At 37.1% G+C, this 21,147-nt stretch overlaps 1 protein-coding gene and 1 pseudogene across 2 annotated transcripts in view; one reads left to right on the forward strand and one right to left on the reverse strand.

Moving 5' to 3' along the window:
• Positions 1-21,147, reverse strand: part of SBF2 (SET binding factor 2) — a 453,477-nt gene that overhangs the window by 182,695 nt on the left and 249,635 nt on the right. For both annotated transcript variants that reach the window (XM_060018483.1, XM_060018482.1), the window contains exons 8-13: positions 20,467-20,575; positions 9,470-9,583; positions 6,311-6,388; positions 5,069-5,182; positions 4,407-4,535; positions 1,241-1,339 (exon numbers count right to left, since the gene is read on the reverse strand). In XM_060018483.1, the coding sequence (XP_059874466.1) occupies positions 1,241-1,339; positions 4,407-4,535; positions 5,069-5,182; positions 6,311-6,388; positions 9,470-9,583; positions 20,467-20,575 (643 nt within the window). The remainder of the gene's footprint in view (positions 1-1,240; positions 1,340-4,406; positions 4,536-5,068; positions 5,183-6,310; positions 6,389-9,469; positions 9,584-20,466; positions 20,576-21,147) is intronic.
• On the forward strand, positions 10,042-11,554 carry LOC132429770 (solute carrier family 35 member E1 pseudogene; annotated as a pseudogene).

Consider the following 21,147-nt stretch of genomic DNA (forward strand, 5'->3'; position numbering starts at 1 on the left):
AAAGTGCTTAATTCCATGCCTGGCACGTTGTGCTGAACACTCAATATTTATTATTATTACAATACGTCCACAGAATTTTCTCATGTGATCACGCTACACGTTCGTTCTATACAGCCATCATATTGACAATAAATGGCAAAGACCAGCACAGAACACAAGTTTTCCTTCTGACAGAATTCTTTTTTAAGTTTCAGCATACTAATCAAGAAACAGATTTATTATATTGGACACAGTTATAAATGTGGAATTTAGGATATCAGTCCAAGGGATAAATTTTAAAATAACTTCAGGAATAAAATTCATAAATAACTGAATAATATGAAACAAAGAAACACAGTTTAGTATTCATGTTTTTATCCAATTGGTTCTCAGATTTCGAATGGATGTGACAAAGCACTGACTAATGATCCAACATCCAAAAAGGTCCACCTATTCAAATAATGAAGTTATACAATACCAGTATACTGACCCAAAATCTTTCTTAACTGTATTTCCTTTAAAATGCATCTTCCCTCAACTTTCCCCTGGAAAACCATACTTCCCACTTACTTCCCTTTACTTAGTAAAAAGATTCAACTCTGAAAAGCTTCACACGCAGGAGATATCATTAGCCACAATCCACTTTTCTGTGTGCATCTTAGGTTTTCTTCTTTCCTGGTATCCAAATGCATATTTTACCACATTCCAGTCTTTTTAACTTATTGTATTTCTTCTCTCAGGGAATATTTTCACCCTTGAGTTTCTGTAGTCACCTGACAGTTTTCTTTCTTTCTTTCTTTCGCTTTTCACTCCCTATATGTTCAAAACAATACAACTCAAAGTTTTTCCTGATACAGTGGACAATCACTGTACAAAGCTAGAGCAGAGTAAATTGGTCAATTCTGTCTGAAGCAGTTCTGGTTTCCAATGAGTCTAATCTTTACATCTCAAAAATGTTCAATACACTCTTAAGAAGACAGAGACCTAAATGAAAATCACAATGAAGGCAAATGACAAACTGGAAAATTGTGACTAATATGTTTTTGTAATAGAGCAATTGACAGGAAAATCACTTTGAAAAGTGAGGTCTATTTTGATGCCCAGTACCAACTGTAATATCTTGTAACTCATAGTCCCAAAGGTTTTAAATCAGAACAAAAGAGATAATCACTAGGAATACAAAGCTTTTTAATTTTTCAAACAAAATACTTTATTAATACTTTTAAAATTAATGGCTGTCTAAATAAATACACTTACTTACATTTTTGAATAGTTGCTCAGCAAGTTCTCTGACATGCTTTATCATCTTCACTGGGTTATTTTCTTCAACTTTAATTCGCTCTACTTCAAAAGCTACCAACTTGGAAAAAGAATCAAATGGTAAAACATCAACTCCCAAATATGCTGAATATAGAAAACTGTGTGAAAATTTCACACAATTTGCAAACCAGAAAGCATCCAAAATGTATACTATTATTAAAACAAATTGTTTTAGATTTTTACTGTGTTTTGCCTCTATTTTACAGTTACAGAGTCAGTCAAGCCCTTGCATGTTCTGGTGGTCTCTCTCTGCTGATTTAGGGTCTTGGAAAAAGTCATTTCTGGAACTCAGATTCTTCTCTCATTCTCCAGGCCTCACTCAGAGAATTCTCTCACAGAATTTCAGATGGTCAGAAAGTCTTCAAACATTTCCCTAACTCACAAAATATGAACCAAATGTTCAAGTTGGGTCACTCTAGTCCTAGCATGCTAACAGCATGATTTGAAACAAGTCATTAAAACTCCTGAGCTTCAGTTTCTTCATCTCTAAAATAAGACGGAAGAACAAGATGACCTTTAGGTTCCTTCTAGTTCTCAAATTTTATAAACTCTGATCCATTTCCTAACCAACTAACTTACTGGGAGAACTGTGCTAGTGTGTACACTTGAAGTAGAGCAAAGAGTACTGACAGGAAAAAATGAGGTATAGGGAGGAGGTAAACAGATGGATTTTTTTTTAAGGGTATAATGTAGGAATTCTCATGCAAGGAACTAATAGATTCACTGGAGCAGACATATAAAACTATGACTCCACCTCTTCTAGGCCAGGATTCAGAAGGATTGCCAAAGAAAGTCAAACGTTTCTTTCCTTCTAGCAGGTCTATTTGATGGGAGTGTGGGGACAAGACAACACACAGTGCAAGCTGTCACTCCAAGCTCCATAAGCCTTGTGTGTGGTAGGCTGCCCTTGGCTAAATGAAAACAAGGATCCCTTTCCCAGGAGCAAGTGTAATTTTCCTAAAAGCACATTCCCCTGCAAACCAGTTAAATGGCCAAAGAGGGTAGAAGAAGAAATTACTTAGGTCTGGTGTCCCATTTTTTTTAAGCCCTTGACTGAAGTAAACATACAAATAACTGGTTTTCAAGTAACATCATCAATAAGACATCAAAAATCATCACTGTAGACAGAACACAGAACTGGATGAACACTAAGGGGAGACCCAATAGGAATCTCACACAGAGTCCTTGCCTTATCATTGTTTCCAAACTGAAGAATCAATCTATCCATCCATCCATCTATCTATCTATCTATCTATCTATCCCTTAAGTATATAAATGAACATAATAAAAGACAAGTTGCCATATAAAGTTAGAGACATAAAATAAAGGCTAATGCAGACTAGTGGCTCTCAGAGTCCTCTACTCTGGGAAAGTCTGGAGGAGGTGGTGAGATATGAGAAGAGTATCGAAAATGGACTGAAAAGGAGAAAGAGAGCACTTCAGACAAGGGAAGCAGTTACAAATACAGTCAGAGGCTGTGGCAAGCCGGCAAGCAAGTTTTCTGGAAGTAATCAATCTGGGTTATTAGTTGTGATGAAGATGCTAGAGAGAGCTACTAAAGGAATTTGGATAGAAAGCAAAGGGTACATAAACCAATGTTACTATTTAGAATGCTTCAGAGACTAATAAAGCATAGGCGCTAGAAAGGACCCTGGGGAGCACCTAATTCATCCACATAAAACATTATGTATCAATTACTTAGTTCAAGATCTAAAGGCTGGTATATGTTAGTATTAGATAATCAATGATCAATCATATTAGAGAATCAGAGATCAACAGTGATCAGAAAAAATTGTCCACCTCAGGGCAATCTCTCCTAGATCTTCACATGCTTTGTGTTATTATTAAGTAAAGCATTTGGTGCAGATCTCCATACTCAGAACTAAAACATATGCCTTTTCTTTCATTCTTACCTTACTTAACTATCTTTACAGAGAATAAAAGACCCTTCTCTGAACCAAGCATCTTTAAAACCTTGATTCCTAACTTCTCTATATAAAATAAGACCACCAGAAGCATAATATGATCACTATTACTATTCTTCACTACCTTGGGTGCCAGGAGTGTTTTTCTTTTATAGACTTCTAAGAACTTTTACATTTAACTTTTACATTTATTGGTTCCAATATAATGTTCTTCCAGAAACTGAAATGGGAGTAAGAGTCATTGTTCTATCCACCAGAATGGGCTGCTATGAACATAGTTAAATGATAAATGGAAAGATGCATTACAATAAGAAAATTCACAACTAGCAAAAAATAGGATCCTTATTGTGAGTTGCATCTGCCCTAACTTTTCCTTTATATGGCCAATTCCTTGAAGATAGAGACTAAATCTGTCTTAAATATACTTAGTATCTCCTAAGGGAGCTAGACAAATGCTGATTATTGATTAGTAAGAATGGCTTAGCTAAACGCAAAGAAGGTGCTAATTCTTACTTGAAATCTGCTATATTTTCCAAGGATTAGTACTTAAGAAAATACCCTTATTTGTGGTTCTATCTTTTACCGAGGAACTGAAATTGTATCTTCCCTACTTTATTTTCCAAGCTTTGATTAAAATAAAGATAACAGTTAAAAAAAAAAAAAGAATGGCTTAGCTAAACTATGGCTCTAAGACACTGATAGATTAAATGTAACTGCAGTCTGAAATAAACTATTTATACATTGAACTTAGATCTTTCTCTCTATAAAACTGATAAGTTCTATCTATACAATCACTGTCAATTTTTCAAAAAGATTTTAATCAAATATTTAAAATTCAGTTGTTCAAGGGAATTCCCTGGTAGTCCAGTGGTTAGGACTCCACGCTTCCACTGCCGGGGATACAGGTTCCATCCCTGGTCAGAGAACTAAGATCCCGCAAGCTGCACAGCGGGGCCAAAAAAAAAAAAACTCAGTTGTTCAAGATTTTTATGTATTTCTGAGACATCCAATAATTATATTTTTTTCTAATTTTTCTAATCCACATTATAAACATCAAGATCTGATATGCATAATAATAAATATTTTTGATTTTGATTAACTGTTTAAAACACTACTTCTCTACTTTTATCTACTAGTCTAATTTTGTGTGTAAATAATGCATTCATTTGATAAGAACTATACCTCATCAAAAAGATCACAGGATCTATAGGGAGGACCTCTTTCTGAAACAAAACCTGCAAATGCCATTCCATTGAGAACTTTTGTGAGGAAATCATTCTCAATCAAACCACGCTGTCCCAAGAAAGCTGTCTGTAAAGAAAGAAAATGTGAAATGAATAAGTTATCACTTAGTAATGGATGAATGATCAAAACATAAATATAATAGAAAGATCAAAGCCTGAATAAATGTCTTCATGCATAAATGTGTTGTTAAAAAATACATTCCTCTCTAAAAGGGTTTTGACACCTGAAATACTACATGTATTGAAAAGAATAAAAATGAATCTGTCTGTAAAGCATGAGGGGAAATCAGAAATAACCTCAATTTTAAAAGAAAAATCAACTTAAAGTTACCATACTATAAAGGAAAATATGTCAGCTCCACAGTACTATTAAAGATTATCGTACACCTGACACTAACACAACACTGTAAATCAACTACGTTCCAATAAAAATATAGAAAAGAAGAAAAATATTATCACCTAACCACAAAAAGCAGAGATTTTAAATAATCACATTTGATAAATTAAGGTCAAAATACATGGCTAGAAAAAGACAACCAAGCTGTTTTAGTAAATTAGAGTCTACATTTTGGATACATACAATATGGTATTATATCTTACCTTGTGAAAATGTATTACTGGTTCTGCATGAATTCTTATGAGTTGTAAGCATGATCTGTATCCTTGGAAAAGCTGTGCAAATAATCTAAGAAAAACTGCACGCACTTCTTTATCCTGAAAATATAAGAAGAAACATGTTAGATAATTAAATTGCTTAAAAAAACAAACGAAAAATCACAAAGTCGAAAAGTTGGAAAGAACCTGAGAGATTATTTAATAAATCTGTCTGTGTTTCCTACACAGAAGACTCATTTGTGGCAGCATTAAGTGATGGACATCTAGTCTGTCCCACTGTTGGAGAGTAGAGGCCATTAAATAGTTCTTTTAAAAGCTGAACCAAACAAAACTTGCTTCTAGTACATCCAATTTTCCTCTCAGAAAAAACCATAAATCACAGGGTCTCCCCTTTCACCATGTTAGAGAAGGGCATATTTCCCAAGTCATTTGATTTTTATATCCATCAAATGAATTACAGTCACAAATACAAAAGAAAACACTCAAGACTGTATCTTAAAGGCTTATGAAACTGTTCCAAAGTTTATCCAATTTATAAAAATCTATTCTTATATTAATAAGGTATGACAAAAATCTGTTTTGATAATTCAGATTTTTAAAAAATCATAGTTTTAGAACTCTAAGGAAACTTACAGATTTATTTAGTCAACCTCTTATTTAATTGACGAAGAAACAGTTAAAAATGCTTCATGATTTGTCAAAGGTGTGCAGCTCTATAATGTTCCTTACTGACCACAAAGCTCATCTCTAAGAAATGCAATAATCAAAATTAAAAAAGAGTCTCTGTTATATATTCACTCTTTTATGGCTTCCATTTGGAGCTACATTCATCCACTCACTCCTTAAACTTAATTCTCTCCTGTAACCAACAATCTCTGTTTCCATTTTTTGTAAGCTTCCCTTTTTTATCCTTGCCTGACCCTTTTGATTTGATGCTTGACACAGTTTTTCAGGCTCTAATCTATGTTCTGATTTTTTGTCCCATACTTACTCATGCCTCCTCAGAGCAACAGTCTTAGCTTACTCCCCCTCCCAGTCAGTGTACTGCCTGAGGCTTCTCCTTGAGCAGGTCACAAGGTCAGTCAGTGACAATTCTCCTAATTGCTAATTTGGCACACCTTTACTAGGCTGTCCATCTAACTCTCACTATACTCAGCTTCTTTGAAAAACATACAAAGAAAAGCAACTCTTTTGAAAAACATCAAATTTAAATATTAAACTTCTTACCAGCATTTTTGAGTGAGATAAAGCTGTTCGTGGAGGGGGGAAAGCATGATCTGCTACTTCCAAATCTGGGTGTAGAATCTAAAGCAAAGAAGCTTTGTTACATAAAAGATTGTAATATCAATAAAATCTATTATTTGATCTACCTGGGGCATTAAGATGAAAAAGTGTCAGTACATGAATTACAATATATTCCCTCCATGAAATACAATGAGTTAGCTGAGGCAGCTCTGTATGTACTATGTGAAAAGCAAGAAAAAATATTTAATTAAAAAACATGTTCTAGGGACTTCCCTGGTGGTCCAGTGGTTAAGAATCCGCATGTAAATGCAGGGGACACAGGTTTGAGCCCTGGTCCGGGAAGATCCCACATGCTGCGGAGCAACTAAGCCCATGTGCCACAACTACTGAGCCTGCACTCTAGAGCCTGTGAGCCACAACTACTGAGCCTGCGCGCCACAACTACTGAAGGTTGCGCGCCTAGAGCCTGCGCTCCGCAACAAGAGAAGCCACTGCAATGAGAAGCCCGCGCACCACAACAAATAGTAGCCCCGGCTTGCTGCAACTAGAGAAAGCCAGCAGGCAGCAACGAAGACCCAATGCAGCCAAAAATAAATAAACAATTTTAAAAAACCCACGTTCTAGAAAAACACACATAGTGTGATTTCATTTATTTGAATATAAAACAAAATAAATCCTAAATCTATATATGTACATGCACTGATATATATATATATATATATATATATATATATATATATATATATATATATAAAAATGAAAATGTGAAGTTCTGAAATACACACTAAACTGTAAAACAGTAGTCACTTCTGGAAACAGAATGGTCTAGGGCAGAGTTATTTGTCTATACACTTGAAAATCTTAAGCATTTGTTTTTATGTTTCTTAGTGTAGTTAAAAATTAGTTAATTAATTAAAATACTGAGGAGAAAGGAAATAAATTTATGAACCTCAAAGTCCAGAGGGGTAACAGTATAACACAATGTGACAAGTATTACAAATATATAAAATAGTAATATATGAATATAAAGTATAATTAATTCAACCTAGGGAAAGTTAAAAAAGAAGGTAACTGACATTTGTGTTAGGCTTTGAAGGAAAGCAGGTTGGGGAGCAGGTGGGAAAGAAAGGTCCATGCAGGACTTAAAAGAAAAAAATAACTTTGTATCATTGTGTAGCAAATTTTTGTCTTTGCAGAATCATTTTCAAATACTCAGCGTTTCGTAACATACTTACAATAGACCAAAAGGCTCAAAACAACACTTATACACGACACCAAAATATCGATAATATTTACAATCCAATCACCAAATCATTACTACAGTATAATAACATCTTCATGTCTATAAAATTATCCGTGATTATTATACAGTTGGAGTGCTGTGTAACCATTTGATTACAATTATTTACTGACCAAATGAAGCTCATATACTTGTGTGTCAAATCTCCCACACAGTCCATCAAATGTGATTTCTTTTTGGTCCTGTTTTGCCAGTATACTATGCTCTCATGTACACTGTCGTACATAATCCACCACAGTGCTTGAAAACTACATAAGTAGGCATACTCAGTTTTATCAGAAATGAATTTTACTCATTGATTAAACTTGGTGGCACAGGTGTTGTAGGTTAAGGTTTACCAGTGTGCAGCAGAACCTCTACCAAGAGCCACTGATTTAAGAACTAAAATCTTAATCTTTGTTAATTTTGGTACCTAATTCCTGCATAATTAAAAATATCATTAAGTAATCATACATAAGATTTTAAAACTTATTTAATTTTCTAGAAACATAAAACTTTTTTCAATCACTCAAATACTACCTTCTCAGCTTTTGCTATATCCATATACGACTGATGCAATTATTTACCTAAGATTTTTCTTTAAAATGTCTTTAAATTATCTTATCTCTTTAAATCTAGTATTTTCTTAGATGATACCATCTGTGAAGTCACAGGTTTTGTATGCTATTTTTAATAAACATTATAATACATAATTATTAAAATAAAAAAAGTTGCCACATACCACCCCAAATCATCTCGATACTTCACTCTGGGAAACAGTCATTTGTCATCCTTTGTATAAAATATTCATCCTATTGATAAAGACTAGGAAACAGAGGCCTAGAGATGTAATGTGATTTGCTCAAAATATCAAGTGGCAGGATGTAGACTGGAATTTAGTTCTCCTAAGTCCTAAACTAGTTGCTTTTTACTCTATCACACCTTGTATTCCAGATTACAAATTATATTAGGAAAAGTCAGTCTTCTCTAAATGTTCCCATTCCACAGAATCCACTATAACAACATAAGGACTAACAATTCTGAGAATAAATCCCTCCTGGTAATCCTAGACTTCTGAGTTCCTAAGTTCCTGTTTAAGGGGAAAAAAAAAAAAAGATTTTAAACAGTTCAGACTGGAATACTATTCAAGAAGAATATGAAGGTCTTAGTTCTAGTAATGACTTGAAAGGGAATGCAAAATTTCTAAGTTTCAAATTTCTGATGATGGATAAATGGGCACCTAAAATGTTGTCAGTAAAATAAAATACTGTACTTTTAAAAATAAACAAAGGTTGACAAAAGAATTAAATTTGTTTCAATGAGAAACACCCAAGTCACAATATTTCTTAAAACTTCACTGCATAGAATGCTGGACATTTAATCTATCACTAGGTTACATCTTTTTTGTAGTAACTTGGAAACACTGACCGGTTGCTATCACATTGTTTTGCAAGAAGCACACCTACCAAAGAGAAACGAGATGTCAATAAAGAAGGCGAAGGAAAAGGAACAGGTGCTAGCTTCTAATGAGGAATGTTAGGAGATTCAGGGATTTCAAGGCATAGTCTGGTCTTGTTTTCACAAGTGTGTTTCCAATACCTAGCACAGTATTCAGTATATAGTAACTACTAAATAAGTATGCTGAGTGAAAAACTGAATGTAGAACAAATATTCAGTTAGGATTCAAAGTATATTCTTTAGATAATATCTAATAAATAATCTTATTCTAACTACTATATGAGAATATATTCACGTTTTAAGAAGATATCTTTTTTAAGTAATTACACTGTCAATAAATGATATCCAATTATCTTAGTTTAGATTTAAATCAAGAGAAAATTACTATAAAAAATATATCATACCAAAGAAAGAGCTGCTTGAGTCTGATGTAGAAGTGGTTCCGGAAGGGAAGAGAGGTGAATACATTCAGGAATTTTAATAGTGCCTCCATCCAAATCAGCTATGATTACATCTAACTGAAGAAGACAAAAAAAAAATTAATCTGTCATTAATAAAATGTATGTCTAGATTGGCTTCCCAGCTATATATATATCTCCCAGCTTCCTCTGAAATTAGGTATGGTGTGTGACTAAGTTTCTGCCAATGGAACATGAAAAGTGATGTGCACACTCCCAGGTACTCAAAACAGAGGGGATGTAAGGCCCTCCTATGGTCTCTTTCCCCTTCCCATAGCTGAAACTATGAACTGGCAGTAACCCAACCCTGAACATTCAGAGGATGACAATGCCTGAGTGGATTCTAGTGGAGGAACAAGAAGCAAAGAGTTTGGACCTTGAATGCATTCATGGAGCAAACTGGTCTGACATAATGGAACACTTCTATCTACAAACTGCTGCATAAGCGCTAAATAAAATTCCATTTTGTTTTAGCCATTGTATTTTGCATGCTTTATTACAGGAGTTAAGCCATATCCTAAATAACACAGTAATCATTATAAGAGTTAACAAGCAAAGCAATTAGTATACATCAAAATGGTACTGTTTAGGTAGTTAAGAAAGAAGCTGATTTTTAGCATTTTACAAAGTCTGTTTTAAAATAACAGGTAGGGGGCGCAGGGGGCCTGGGAGCCGCGGGGTCGGGGTGGCGGGGTGCGCGAGGGCGCCGGTGGCGGCGCTCGGCCTGCTGCGTTAAGCGCTGAGTGCGGGCGACAGCGTGGTCAACAAGGTGACCCAGAGCGCCTTCCCATTCCCCGTAACCCTGTCGCTGTGCCACATCCTGGCGCTGTGCACGGGTCTCCAGCCTCTGCTCCATGCCTGGCGTGTGCCCCTGGCGCCACTTTTCTTGTGCCCTGGGCCCCAACCGCATCAGCAGCCCAGCTGCCTGTGGCCGCCGCGTTTCTAACGGCGTTACATGCTGCCGCTTGCCTTCGGCAAGTACTTCGTGTCTGTGTCCGCGCACGTCAGCACCTGGAAGGTGCCCATGTTCTACGCGTACACTGTCAAGGCCACCATGCCCATCTCGGTGGTCCTCCTGTCCTGGATCATCATGGAGAAACAGCACCAAGGTGTACCTGTCACTCATCCCCATCATCAGTGGCGTCCTGCTGGCCACAGTCACCAAGTTGTCCTTCGACATGTGGGGGCTTGTCAGCGCCCTTGCTGCCACACTGTGCTCACTTCAGAATATTTTCTCCAAAAAGGTATTACGAGAGTCAAGGATCCACCATCTCCAGCTGCTGAGCAGCTTGGGCTGCCATGTTGTCTTTTACATGATCCCCACGTGGGTCCTTGGTGGACCTCTGAGCTTTCCTGGTCAGCAGTGACCTGACCTATGTGTCCCAGTGGCCTTGGATGCTTCTGCTCCTGGCTGTCAGCAGCTTCTGTAACTTTGCCCAGAACGTCATTGCCTTCAGCATCCTCAACTCCATCAGCCCTCTGAGCTACTCGGTTGCCAATGCCACCAAGAGAATCATGGTCATCACGGTGCCCCTGATCATGCTGCGAAACCCGGTCACCAGCACCAACGTCCTGGGCATGATGACGGCCATCCTGGGGGTCTTTCTGTGCAATAAGACCAAGTAAGATACGAATCAGCAAGCCCGGAAGCCCTCCCTGTCACGATGGGGGACCTGAGCAGTAAGGAGCATCATCGGAGCCCCCTAGAGAAGCCCCACAACAGCATCCTCTTCCCCCAGCACGGGGACTATCAGTACGGCCACAACAACATCTTGACAGATCACTTCTAGTACAGCCGGCAGAGCTACCCAAACTCATACATGTTGTACCATTATGACATGCAGAGTCTAGCAAGCAGGGCAGGGTGTTCTGCCAGTCCTCCTCTCCACCCCCCAGAAGTACCAGAAACTTCTGACAACCAGTGAAAGTATAACCCAGCTGAGGGGGGGATTGGTTCCACTGCTTTAATTCCACTGCTCAGGTAGGCACAGGACTGGTGCAGGAGTGGAGCAGAGGAGTGCGAGGGTTATTGAAAACATCTCCAGCCACAAAGATGGACTCAGCTTTCTGGTCAGCCCCATGGCTGTGTGCAATTCTGGTAAACGTTCCCCAGTGCAAAATTACTGCAATTAGCATTGAATTCTTAGAACCTAATTCTCTGACCCATAAGTCAGACTTGGCATGTGCCCGGATCCAGAGGGAAGGATGGCCGCTGTCTCCTGGGCTCCTTCTTCCCTTGCCGGAGTAGGGCATCCCTCCTTTTGGAGCAGCAAGGAGGAGAGGACGCAGGGCTACGAGAAGGATCATGGGGAAATCATGTTCAGTGTTTCAAGCTCTATTTCTCTAATACTCATTTTGTGTTTTCTGATGAGCCTTCACCACTTCTGTGCTGACTTAGTGGGATGTTTGGTGGGGAGATGTTGGTTTTATGAGGATCTTGCATTTTTCTAGGGCATATTTTGTAGTTGTCTGTGTTATGCCTCAGTCCCCCTTAGGGGATGCAGGATGCATGAGGACTGGCTTATGGTTGGAAAACCCTTTTGTTTTTAAGCATTTAAAAACAAGAAAAGTTGCTGGTGATGCCTATCTCAGCACATTTCTGCATTTAGTAGGATGGAATGAAGTGTTTTGAAGCGCTCTTTTAGTGACCACAATCTCTGAAAGTGACATGAATCAAGAATGTCATCTCAATAGTTTGTGTCATAAATGAGAGCTCAGCACTCTGATTCCATTAGCTGTTCTTGTGGTGTTTACATGAGGATCTGAATCATGTCCCTGTGAAGGGGCAAGCACCAAGCTAGGACTTAGTTTGCCAAATCAGAGTCTGGTCAAGAAAAATACGTGGGTTTTGGTAGAATCACATCATTAGGAAGATTATGTGACCCCAGTGGGTAACCCATGTGCTGAGGTCCAGGTTGGGACACCTGGCATCACAAGAGACTGTGCCCTCGGAGGGGACCACTTGCTTGGCTGGTGGGGTCTTCGCTGATGGCTGCCTTCTTACTTCAGCCCTGTCCCCAGCCTCTTGAACAGGCACTTGGCTTGACCAGCAGATGGGATTTTGGGTCGCCCTTTACCTTCTGGTATGTAAGACAGTTCTCTGTTCCAAGAGGAAGTACCTACTGTAGCTAAAGCTTGACTACTATTTGTTTTTGATAAATGGAATTTTGTATTTAGAGGTTACATCTTGTCAGCTTATGAATGGACAGCTCCTGGAGAGGTCACAGCGTCCCCCCTTCTGGCCTGTGAGTTTAGTACCACTGGCCTCAGGAGTCCCTGTTTTTCACTGGCTTGCTTTTTAATTACTTTGGCCCCAAGTTCTAAGACAATTCTGTGTAAAACAGGAAGGGGCCGTCCTGAAGGGTGTTATTTATGAAAAGAACGTGCTGTGTGCCTTCACCAGAGGCAGTAGAGTCTGCAGTTGAACCACAATAAATGGGGATAATTTTGCACAGCAAAAAAATAAATAAAATAAAATAACATGTAAAAATGTAATAGAGAAACTAGCCAAAATTGTTGAAGTTATTATGTTGATAATAGGATTAAAATTAATTCTAATTTATTAAATAAAAAATTAAGAAATTTACTTTTGTCAGCACTTGGTTTGTCTAACTTCCAGAGACAGTTTATATTCAGTAGGAAAAAATTACCTACAAACCAGATGAGTGTGTTTCTAATTAGTACTAATAAGGTTTTACTTAATGATTACTGATTTACACAGATTTTTTATATGGTGATATCAAAGTTAAATAGGAACTAGATATCAATATATAAGGTTAGAAAGAATGATTGATATATGAATAAGGGTCCTGTTTATAACTGCAATGTAGAATGGTGTTTTGTCAGTTTACATAACACCTATGACTTAATTACAATTGTAATTATGTAAAACTACCTACAGAGCTTACCTCTTTGCTGGCATTTAAAACTAAAACAAAATTAGAATTACAACTTTTCAGGATTTGTGAATCACGGATGTCATATAGCCCAACCTTTCAGTGAAGCATTTTTCTTAAACCCCCTGAAAAGTGTCACGCAACCTGTTCCTTGCACTCTACTTACACTACCTGAGAGTACACTCTTCACATAAGGAAACCCAGTCTCATCATTGGGCAGCTCTATTTAGCTGAAAACTCTTATACTGAGGAGAAAGTTGTTTCCATATCCACTATACCCACTGATTCTATTTCAGTCTCTAACCCTTTTTTCTATGACAGCTACTTAAATATTTATCTTTAGCTATCAAATAACATTAGGTTATTACCTGAGAAAATTTCCTTAGGGCCTCACAAAATAGTTTCCAAACTCTTGACATCCTAGAGGTCCTTCTCTGAAGCCCATTATTTTGTTACAGTCCCTCTTAAAGTGCAGTACAGAGAAATAAATCTGTTATTTCAGAACTGGCTGAATACAGAGCATTACTTTCTCTCTCTGGTATTTTATTCATATGGCACTGAGAACAGAATAATATGGTGGAGCTCATACTGAACTTGTATTCCACTAAAACCCTTCACTCTTTTGCAAATGCTTTTTGTATTTTAGTTATCAGCCAATCAGCATTAACACAGGCCTCATTTTGAAATACGAATAAATTAAAGCACTCATAACAAAAGTATAAATTAATGGATAATTTTATCTTCCTTTCTCATATATAGGATGAAGATTACAGAAAGATAAAACTTAACATGCCAAAAGAGGGGAATTTTAAAACATTAATGAATTCATTTTATAAGTCTCCTGTACTTGCTATAAGGAAAAATTAATGTATTTAGATTTTTGAATGATGCTTTTCTTCCAGCCAATCTTTTCTACTAGTAATGCAACAGATCCGAAAATAGTAATTAGTTGAAATGTTACAGGACTCAAAAAAATATGATAAACCTCTGACCACAATAACCGGCAATTTAAAGATGAATACTGGAGACCCTCAAGATGGTGGAGGAGAAAGATGTGGAGATCATGTTCCTCCCCACAAATACATCAGAAATACATGTGGAACAGCTCCTACAGAACAACTGCTAAATGCTGGCAGAAGACCTCAGACTTCTCAAAAGACATATATATTTTTTTCCTTTTTCTCTTTTTGTGAGTGTGTATGAGTATGAGTCTTTGTGAGATTTTGTCTGTAGAGCTTTGATTTTACCATTTGGCCTATGGTTCTGTCTCTCCGTATTTTCTTTCTTTTTGCATAGTTTTTAGCACTTGCTATCATTGGTGGATTTGTTTTTTGGTTTGGTTGTTCTCTTCTTTCTTCCATTCTTTTTTTTCTTCTTTTTATTACTTATTAATGTTTTTAAATAATTTTTTATTTTAATAACCTTTATTTTATTTCATTTTATTGTTATTTTTCTTTCTTTCTTTTTTTCTCCCTTTCCTTCTGAGCCACGTGGCTGACGGGGTCTTGGTGCTCCAGCTGGGTGTCAGGCCGCTGACTCTGATGAGGGAGAGCCGAATTCAGGACATTGGTCCACCAGAGACCTCCCGGCTCCACGTAATATAAATGGTGAAAGCTCTCCCAGAGATCTCCATCTCAATGCTAAGACCCAACTCCACTCAATAACCAGTAAGCTACAGTGCTGGACCCACTATGCCAAGCAAGTAGCAAGACAGGAACACAACCCCACCCATTAGCAGAGAGGCTGCCTAAAATCATAATAAGGTCACAAACACCCCAAAACACACCAGCGGATGTGGTCCTGCCCACCAGAAAGACAAGATCTGGCCTCATCCACCAGAACACAGGCACCAGTCCCCTCCATCATGAAGCCTACACACCCACTGAAAGAACCTTAGCCACTGGCGGCAGACACCAAAAACAACGGGAACTACAAACCTGCAGCCTGCAAAAAGGAGACCCCAAACACAGTAAGATAAGCAAAATGAGAAGACAGAAAAACACACAGCAGATGAAGGAGCAAGGTAAAAACCCACCAGACCAAACAAATGAAGAGGAAATAGGCAGTCTACCTGAAAAAGAATTCAGAGTAATGATAGTAAAGATAATCCAAAATCTTGGAAATAGAATGGAGAAAATACAAGAAGCGTTTAACAAGGAACTAAAGAGCAAAAATGATGAACAACACAATAAATGAAATCAAAAATTCTCTAGAAGGAATCAATAACAGAATAACTGAGGCAGAAGAATGGATAAGTGACCTGGAAGATAAAAACAGTGGAAATGACTACCACAGAGCAGAATAAAGAAAAAAGAACGAAAAGAATTGAGGACAGCCTCAGAGACCTCTGGGACAACATTAAATGCACCAACGTTCGAATTACAGGGGTGCCAGAAGAATCAAGTCCAGGAAGCATAGAGAATGCTATACAGGATAAATCCAAGGAGAAACACGCCAAGGCACATATTAATCAAACTATCAAAAGTTAAATGTAAAGAAAAAATATTAAAAGCAGCAATGGAAAAACAACAAATAACATACAAGGGAATCCCCATAAGGTTTAACAGCTGATCTTTCAGGAGAAACTCTGCAAGCCAGAGGGAGTGGCAGGACATATTTAAAGTGATGAAAGGGAAAAACCTACAACCAAGATTACTCTACCCAGCAAGGATCTCATTCAGATTTGACGGAGAAATTCAAACCTTTACAGACAAACAAAAGCTAAGAGAATTCAGCACCACCAAACCAGCTTTACACCAAATGCTAAAGGAACTTCTCTAGGCAGGAAACACAAGAGAAGGAAAAGACCTACAATAACAAACCCAAGACAATTAAGAAAATGGTAATAGGAACATACATATCGATAATTACCTTAAATGTGAATGGATTAAATGCTCCAACCAAGAGACACAGATTGGCTGAATGGATACAAAAACAAGACCCATATATATGCTGTCTACAAGAGACCCACTTCAGACCTAGGGACACAGACAGACTGAAAGTGAGGGGATGGAAAGAGATATTCCATGCAAATGGAAATCAGAAGAAAGCTGGAATAGCAATTCTCATATCAGACAAAATAGACTTTAAAATAAATACTATTACAAGAGGCAGAGAAGGACACTACATAATGATCAAGGGATCAAACCAAGAAGAAGATAACTACAATTGTAAATATTATGCACCCAACACAGGAGCACCTCAATACATAAGGCAAATGTTAACAGCCATAAAAGGGGAAATTGACAGTAACACAATCATAGTAAGGGACTTTAACACCCCACTTTCACCAAAGGACAGATTATCCAAAATGAAAATAAGTAAGGAAACACAAGCTTTAAATGATACATTAAACAAGATGGACTTAATTGATATTTATAGGACATTCCATCCAGAAACAACAGAAGACACTTTCTTCTCAAGTGCTCAAGGAACATTCTCCAGGATAGATCATATATTGGGTCACAAATCAAACCTTGGTAAATTTAAGAAAACTGAAATCGTATCAAATATCATTTCTGACAACAACGCTATGAGACGAGATATCAATTACAGGAAAAAAACTGTAAAAAAACCATACACATGGAGGCTAAACAATACACTACTAAATAACCAAGAGATCACTGAAGAAATCAAAGAGGAAATCAAAAAATATCTAGAAACAAATGACAATGAAAACACGATGACCGAAAACCTATGTGATGAAGCAAAAGCAGATCTAAGAGGGGAGTTTATAGCAATACAATCCTACCTCAAGAAACAAGAAAAATTTCAAATAAACAACCTAACCTTACACCTAAAGCAATTAGAGAAAGAAGAACAAACAAAACCCAAAGTTAGCAGAAGGAAAGAAATCATACAGATCAGATCAGAAATAAATGAAAAAGAAACGAAGAAAAAAAGCGCAAAGATCAATATAACTAAAAGCTGTTTCTTTGAGAAGATAAACAAAATTGATAAACCACTAGCCAGACTCATCAAGAAAAAAGGAAGACTCAAATCAACAGAACTAGAAATGAAAAAGGAGAAGTAACAACTGACACTGCAGAAATACAGAGGATCATGAGAGATTACTATAAGCAATTATATGCCAATAAAATGGACAAGCTGGAAGAAATGGACAAATTCTTAGAAATGCACAATCTTTTGAAGCTCAACTAGGAAGAAATAGAAAACATAAACAGACCAATCACAAGCACTGAAATTGAGACTGTGATTAAAAATTTTCCAACAAACAGAAGCCCAGGACCAGATGGCTTCACAGGCGAATTCTATCAAACATTTAGAGAAGAGTTAACACCTATCCTTCTCAAACTCTTCCAAAATATAGCAGAGGCAGGAACACTCCCAAACTCATTCTACAGGGCCACCGTCACCCTGATACCACAACCAGACAAAGATGTCACAAAGAAAGAAAACTACAGGCCAATATCACTGATGAACATAGATGGAAAAAATCCTCAACAAAATAGTAGCAAACAGAATCCAACAGCACGTTAAAAGGATCATACACCATCATCAAGTGGGGTTTATCCCAGGAATGCAAGGATTCTTCAATATATGCAAATCGATCAATGTGATAAACCAAATTAACAAATTGAAGGAGAAAAACCATATGATCATCTCAATAGATGCAGGAAAAGCTTCTGACAAAATTCAACACTCATTTATGATAAAATCCCACCAGAAAGTAGGCACAGAGGGAACTGACCTCAACATAATAAAGGCCATATATGACAAATCCACAGCCAACATCATTCTCAATGGTGAAAAACTGAAACCACTTCCTCTAAGATCAGGAACAAAACAAGGTTGTCCACTCTCACCACTACTATTCAACGTAGTTTTGGAAGTTTTAGCCACAGCAATCAGAGAAGTAAAAGAAATAAAAGGAATCCAAATTGGAAAAGAAAAAGTAAAGCTTTCACTGTTTGCTGATGACATGATACTATACATAGAGGATCCTAAAGAAGCCACCAGAAAACTACTAGAGCTAATCAATGAATTTGGTAAAGTAGCAGGATACAAAATTAATGCACAGAAATCTCTTGCATTCCTATACACTAATGATGAAAAATCTGAAAGAGAAATTAAGGAAACACTCCCATTTAGCATTGCAACAAAAAGAATAAAATACCTAGGAATAAACCTACCTAAGGAGACAAAAGACCTGTATGCAGAAAACTATAAGACACTGATGAAAGAAATTAAGATGATAGCAACAGATGGAGAGATATACCATGTTCTTGGGTTGGAAGCATCAACATTGTGAAAATGACTATACTACTCAAAGCAATCTACAGATTCAATGCAATCCCTGTCTAACAACCAATGGCATTTTTCACAGAGCTAGAATAAAAAATTTCACAATTTGTATACAAACACAAAAGACCCCAAATACCCAAAGCAATCTTGAGGAAGAAAAACAGAGCTGGAGGAATCAGACTCCCTGACTTCAGACTACACTACAAAGCTACAGTAATCAAGATAGTATGGTGCTGGCACAAAACCAGAAATATAGGTCAATGGAACAGGATAGAAAGCCCAGAGATAAACCCAGGCACATATGGTCACCTTATCTTTGATAAAGGAGGCAAGATATACAATGCAGAAAAGACAGCCTCTTCAATAAGTGGTGCTGGGAAAACTGGACAGGTACATGTAAAAGTATGAGATAAGAACACTCCCTAATACCATACACAAAAATAAACTCAAAGTGGATTAAAGACCTAAATGTAAGGCCAGACACTATCAAACTCTTAGAGAAAACTATAAGGAGAATACTCTGACATAAATCACAGCAAGATCCTTTTTGACCCACCGCCTAGAGAAATGGAAATAAAAACAAAATAAACAAATGGGACCTAATGAAACTTAAAAGCTTTTGCACAGCAAAGGAAACCATAAACAAGACGAAAAGACAACCCTCAGAATGGGAGAAAATATTTGCAAATGAAGCAACTGACAAAGGATTAATCTCCAAAATTTACAAGCAGCTCAATATCAAAAAAACAAGCAACCCAATCCGAAACTGGGCAGAAGACGTAAACAGACATTTCCCCAAAGAAAATATACAGATTGCCAACAAACACATGAAAGAATGCTCAACATCACTAATCATTAGAGAAATGCAAATCAAAACTACAATGAGGTATGACCTCACACCAGTCAGAATGGCCATCATCAAAAAATCTACAAACAGTATATTGTGGAGAGGGTGTGAAGAAAAGGGAACCCTCTTGCACTGCTGGTGGGAATGTAAATTGATACAGCCACTATGGAGAACAGTATGGAGGTTCCTTATAAAACTAAAAACAGAACTACCATATGACCCAGCAATCCCACTCCTGGGCATATACTCTGAGAAAACCATAATTCAAAAAAAGTCATGTACCACAGTGTTCATTGCAGCTCTATTTAAAATAGCCAGGACATGGAAGCAACCTAAGTGTCCAATGATAGATGAATGGATAAAGCAGATGTGGCACATATATACAATGGAATACTACTCAGCCATAAAAAGAAACGAAATTGAGTTATTGGTAGTGAGGTGAATGGATCTAGAGTTTGTCACACAGAGTGAAGTAAGTCAGAAAGAGGAAAACAAATGCCGTATGCTAACACATATATATGGAATCTAAATAAATAAATAAATAAATAATGGTTCTGAAGAACCTAGGGCCAGGACAGAAATAAAGATGCAGACGTAGAGAATGGATGTGAGGACGTGGGGAGGCGGAAGGGTAAGCTGGGACAAAGTGAGAGAATGGCACGGGCATATATATACTACCAAACGTAAAATAGACAGCTAGTTGGAAGCAGCTGCATAGCACAGGGAGATCACCTCGGTGCTTTTTGACAACCTAGAGGGGTGGGATAGGGAGGGTGGGAGGGAGATGCAAGAGGGAGGAGACATGGGGATATATGTATATGTATAGCTGATTCACTTTGCTATAAAGCAGAAACTAACACACCACTGTAATGCAATTATACTCCAATAAAGATGTTAAAAAATAAAATAAAATAAAAATAAAGATGAATACTTACAAGCTCATGAACATCAGTTTTAAAGACAGAATGTACTCCAATAATGAAAGGCGTTGGGGAACTCAGAACTTCCAGTAGCTGAGCCGGGAGAATAGGAATATAAGGATAACTGGAAATAATAAAAACATACATGAGATATATTTGTTCTTCGGTAATATAACATACCTTTCTTTCATTTTTATGCTGTGTGAATTTTAGATTACCTATGTTTAGAAATTATCAATAATATTCGCCAGGTTGTTAATATTAAATTCTTGGGGAAAAAAGTTTTTTTAAAAATCTTCATGTGAAAGATATGATCCAATATAACAAGATATAAAGTAAACAAGGGCCGCTTCCTTATCCCTTACCCCTAGGCAAGCAGTCTCTTTAGGTTGTTCAAACTTGCTTGAAATAATTTTTCCGTACACAGCAATCTGACATCAGGTGGTAATACTGACTCCCTGATCGGTCCGCTCCCTCAATATTGGTGATGGTTTATTGGTCTATATAAAACAATCATTCAAATTCCATTTTCTATACTTGATTTTTGTATTTAATAAGAATGGCAAGGTACAAAAACAAAGGTTTAGAATGCTCTATTATCCAGGAGTTAAGAAAAGCTCATAGGTTAAAAAAATTTTTTAATAAAATCTGTAGACTGTCTAAATTTTTTCTAGTTTGTATAAACTTAAGTTTCCT

This window comes from Delphinus delphis, chromosome 8 (genome assembly GCF_949987515.2).
Source record: "Delphinus delphis chromosome 8, mDelDel1.2, whole genome shotgun sequence".
Lineage (NCBI taxonomy): Eukaryota > Metazoa > Chordata > Mammalia > Artiodactyla > Delphinidae > Delphinus > Delphinus delphis.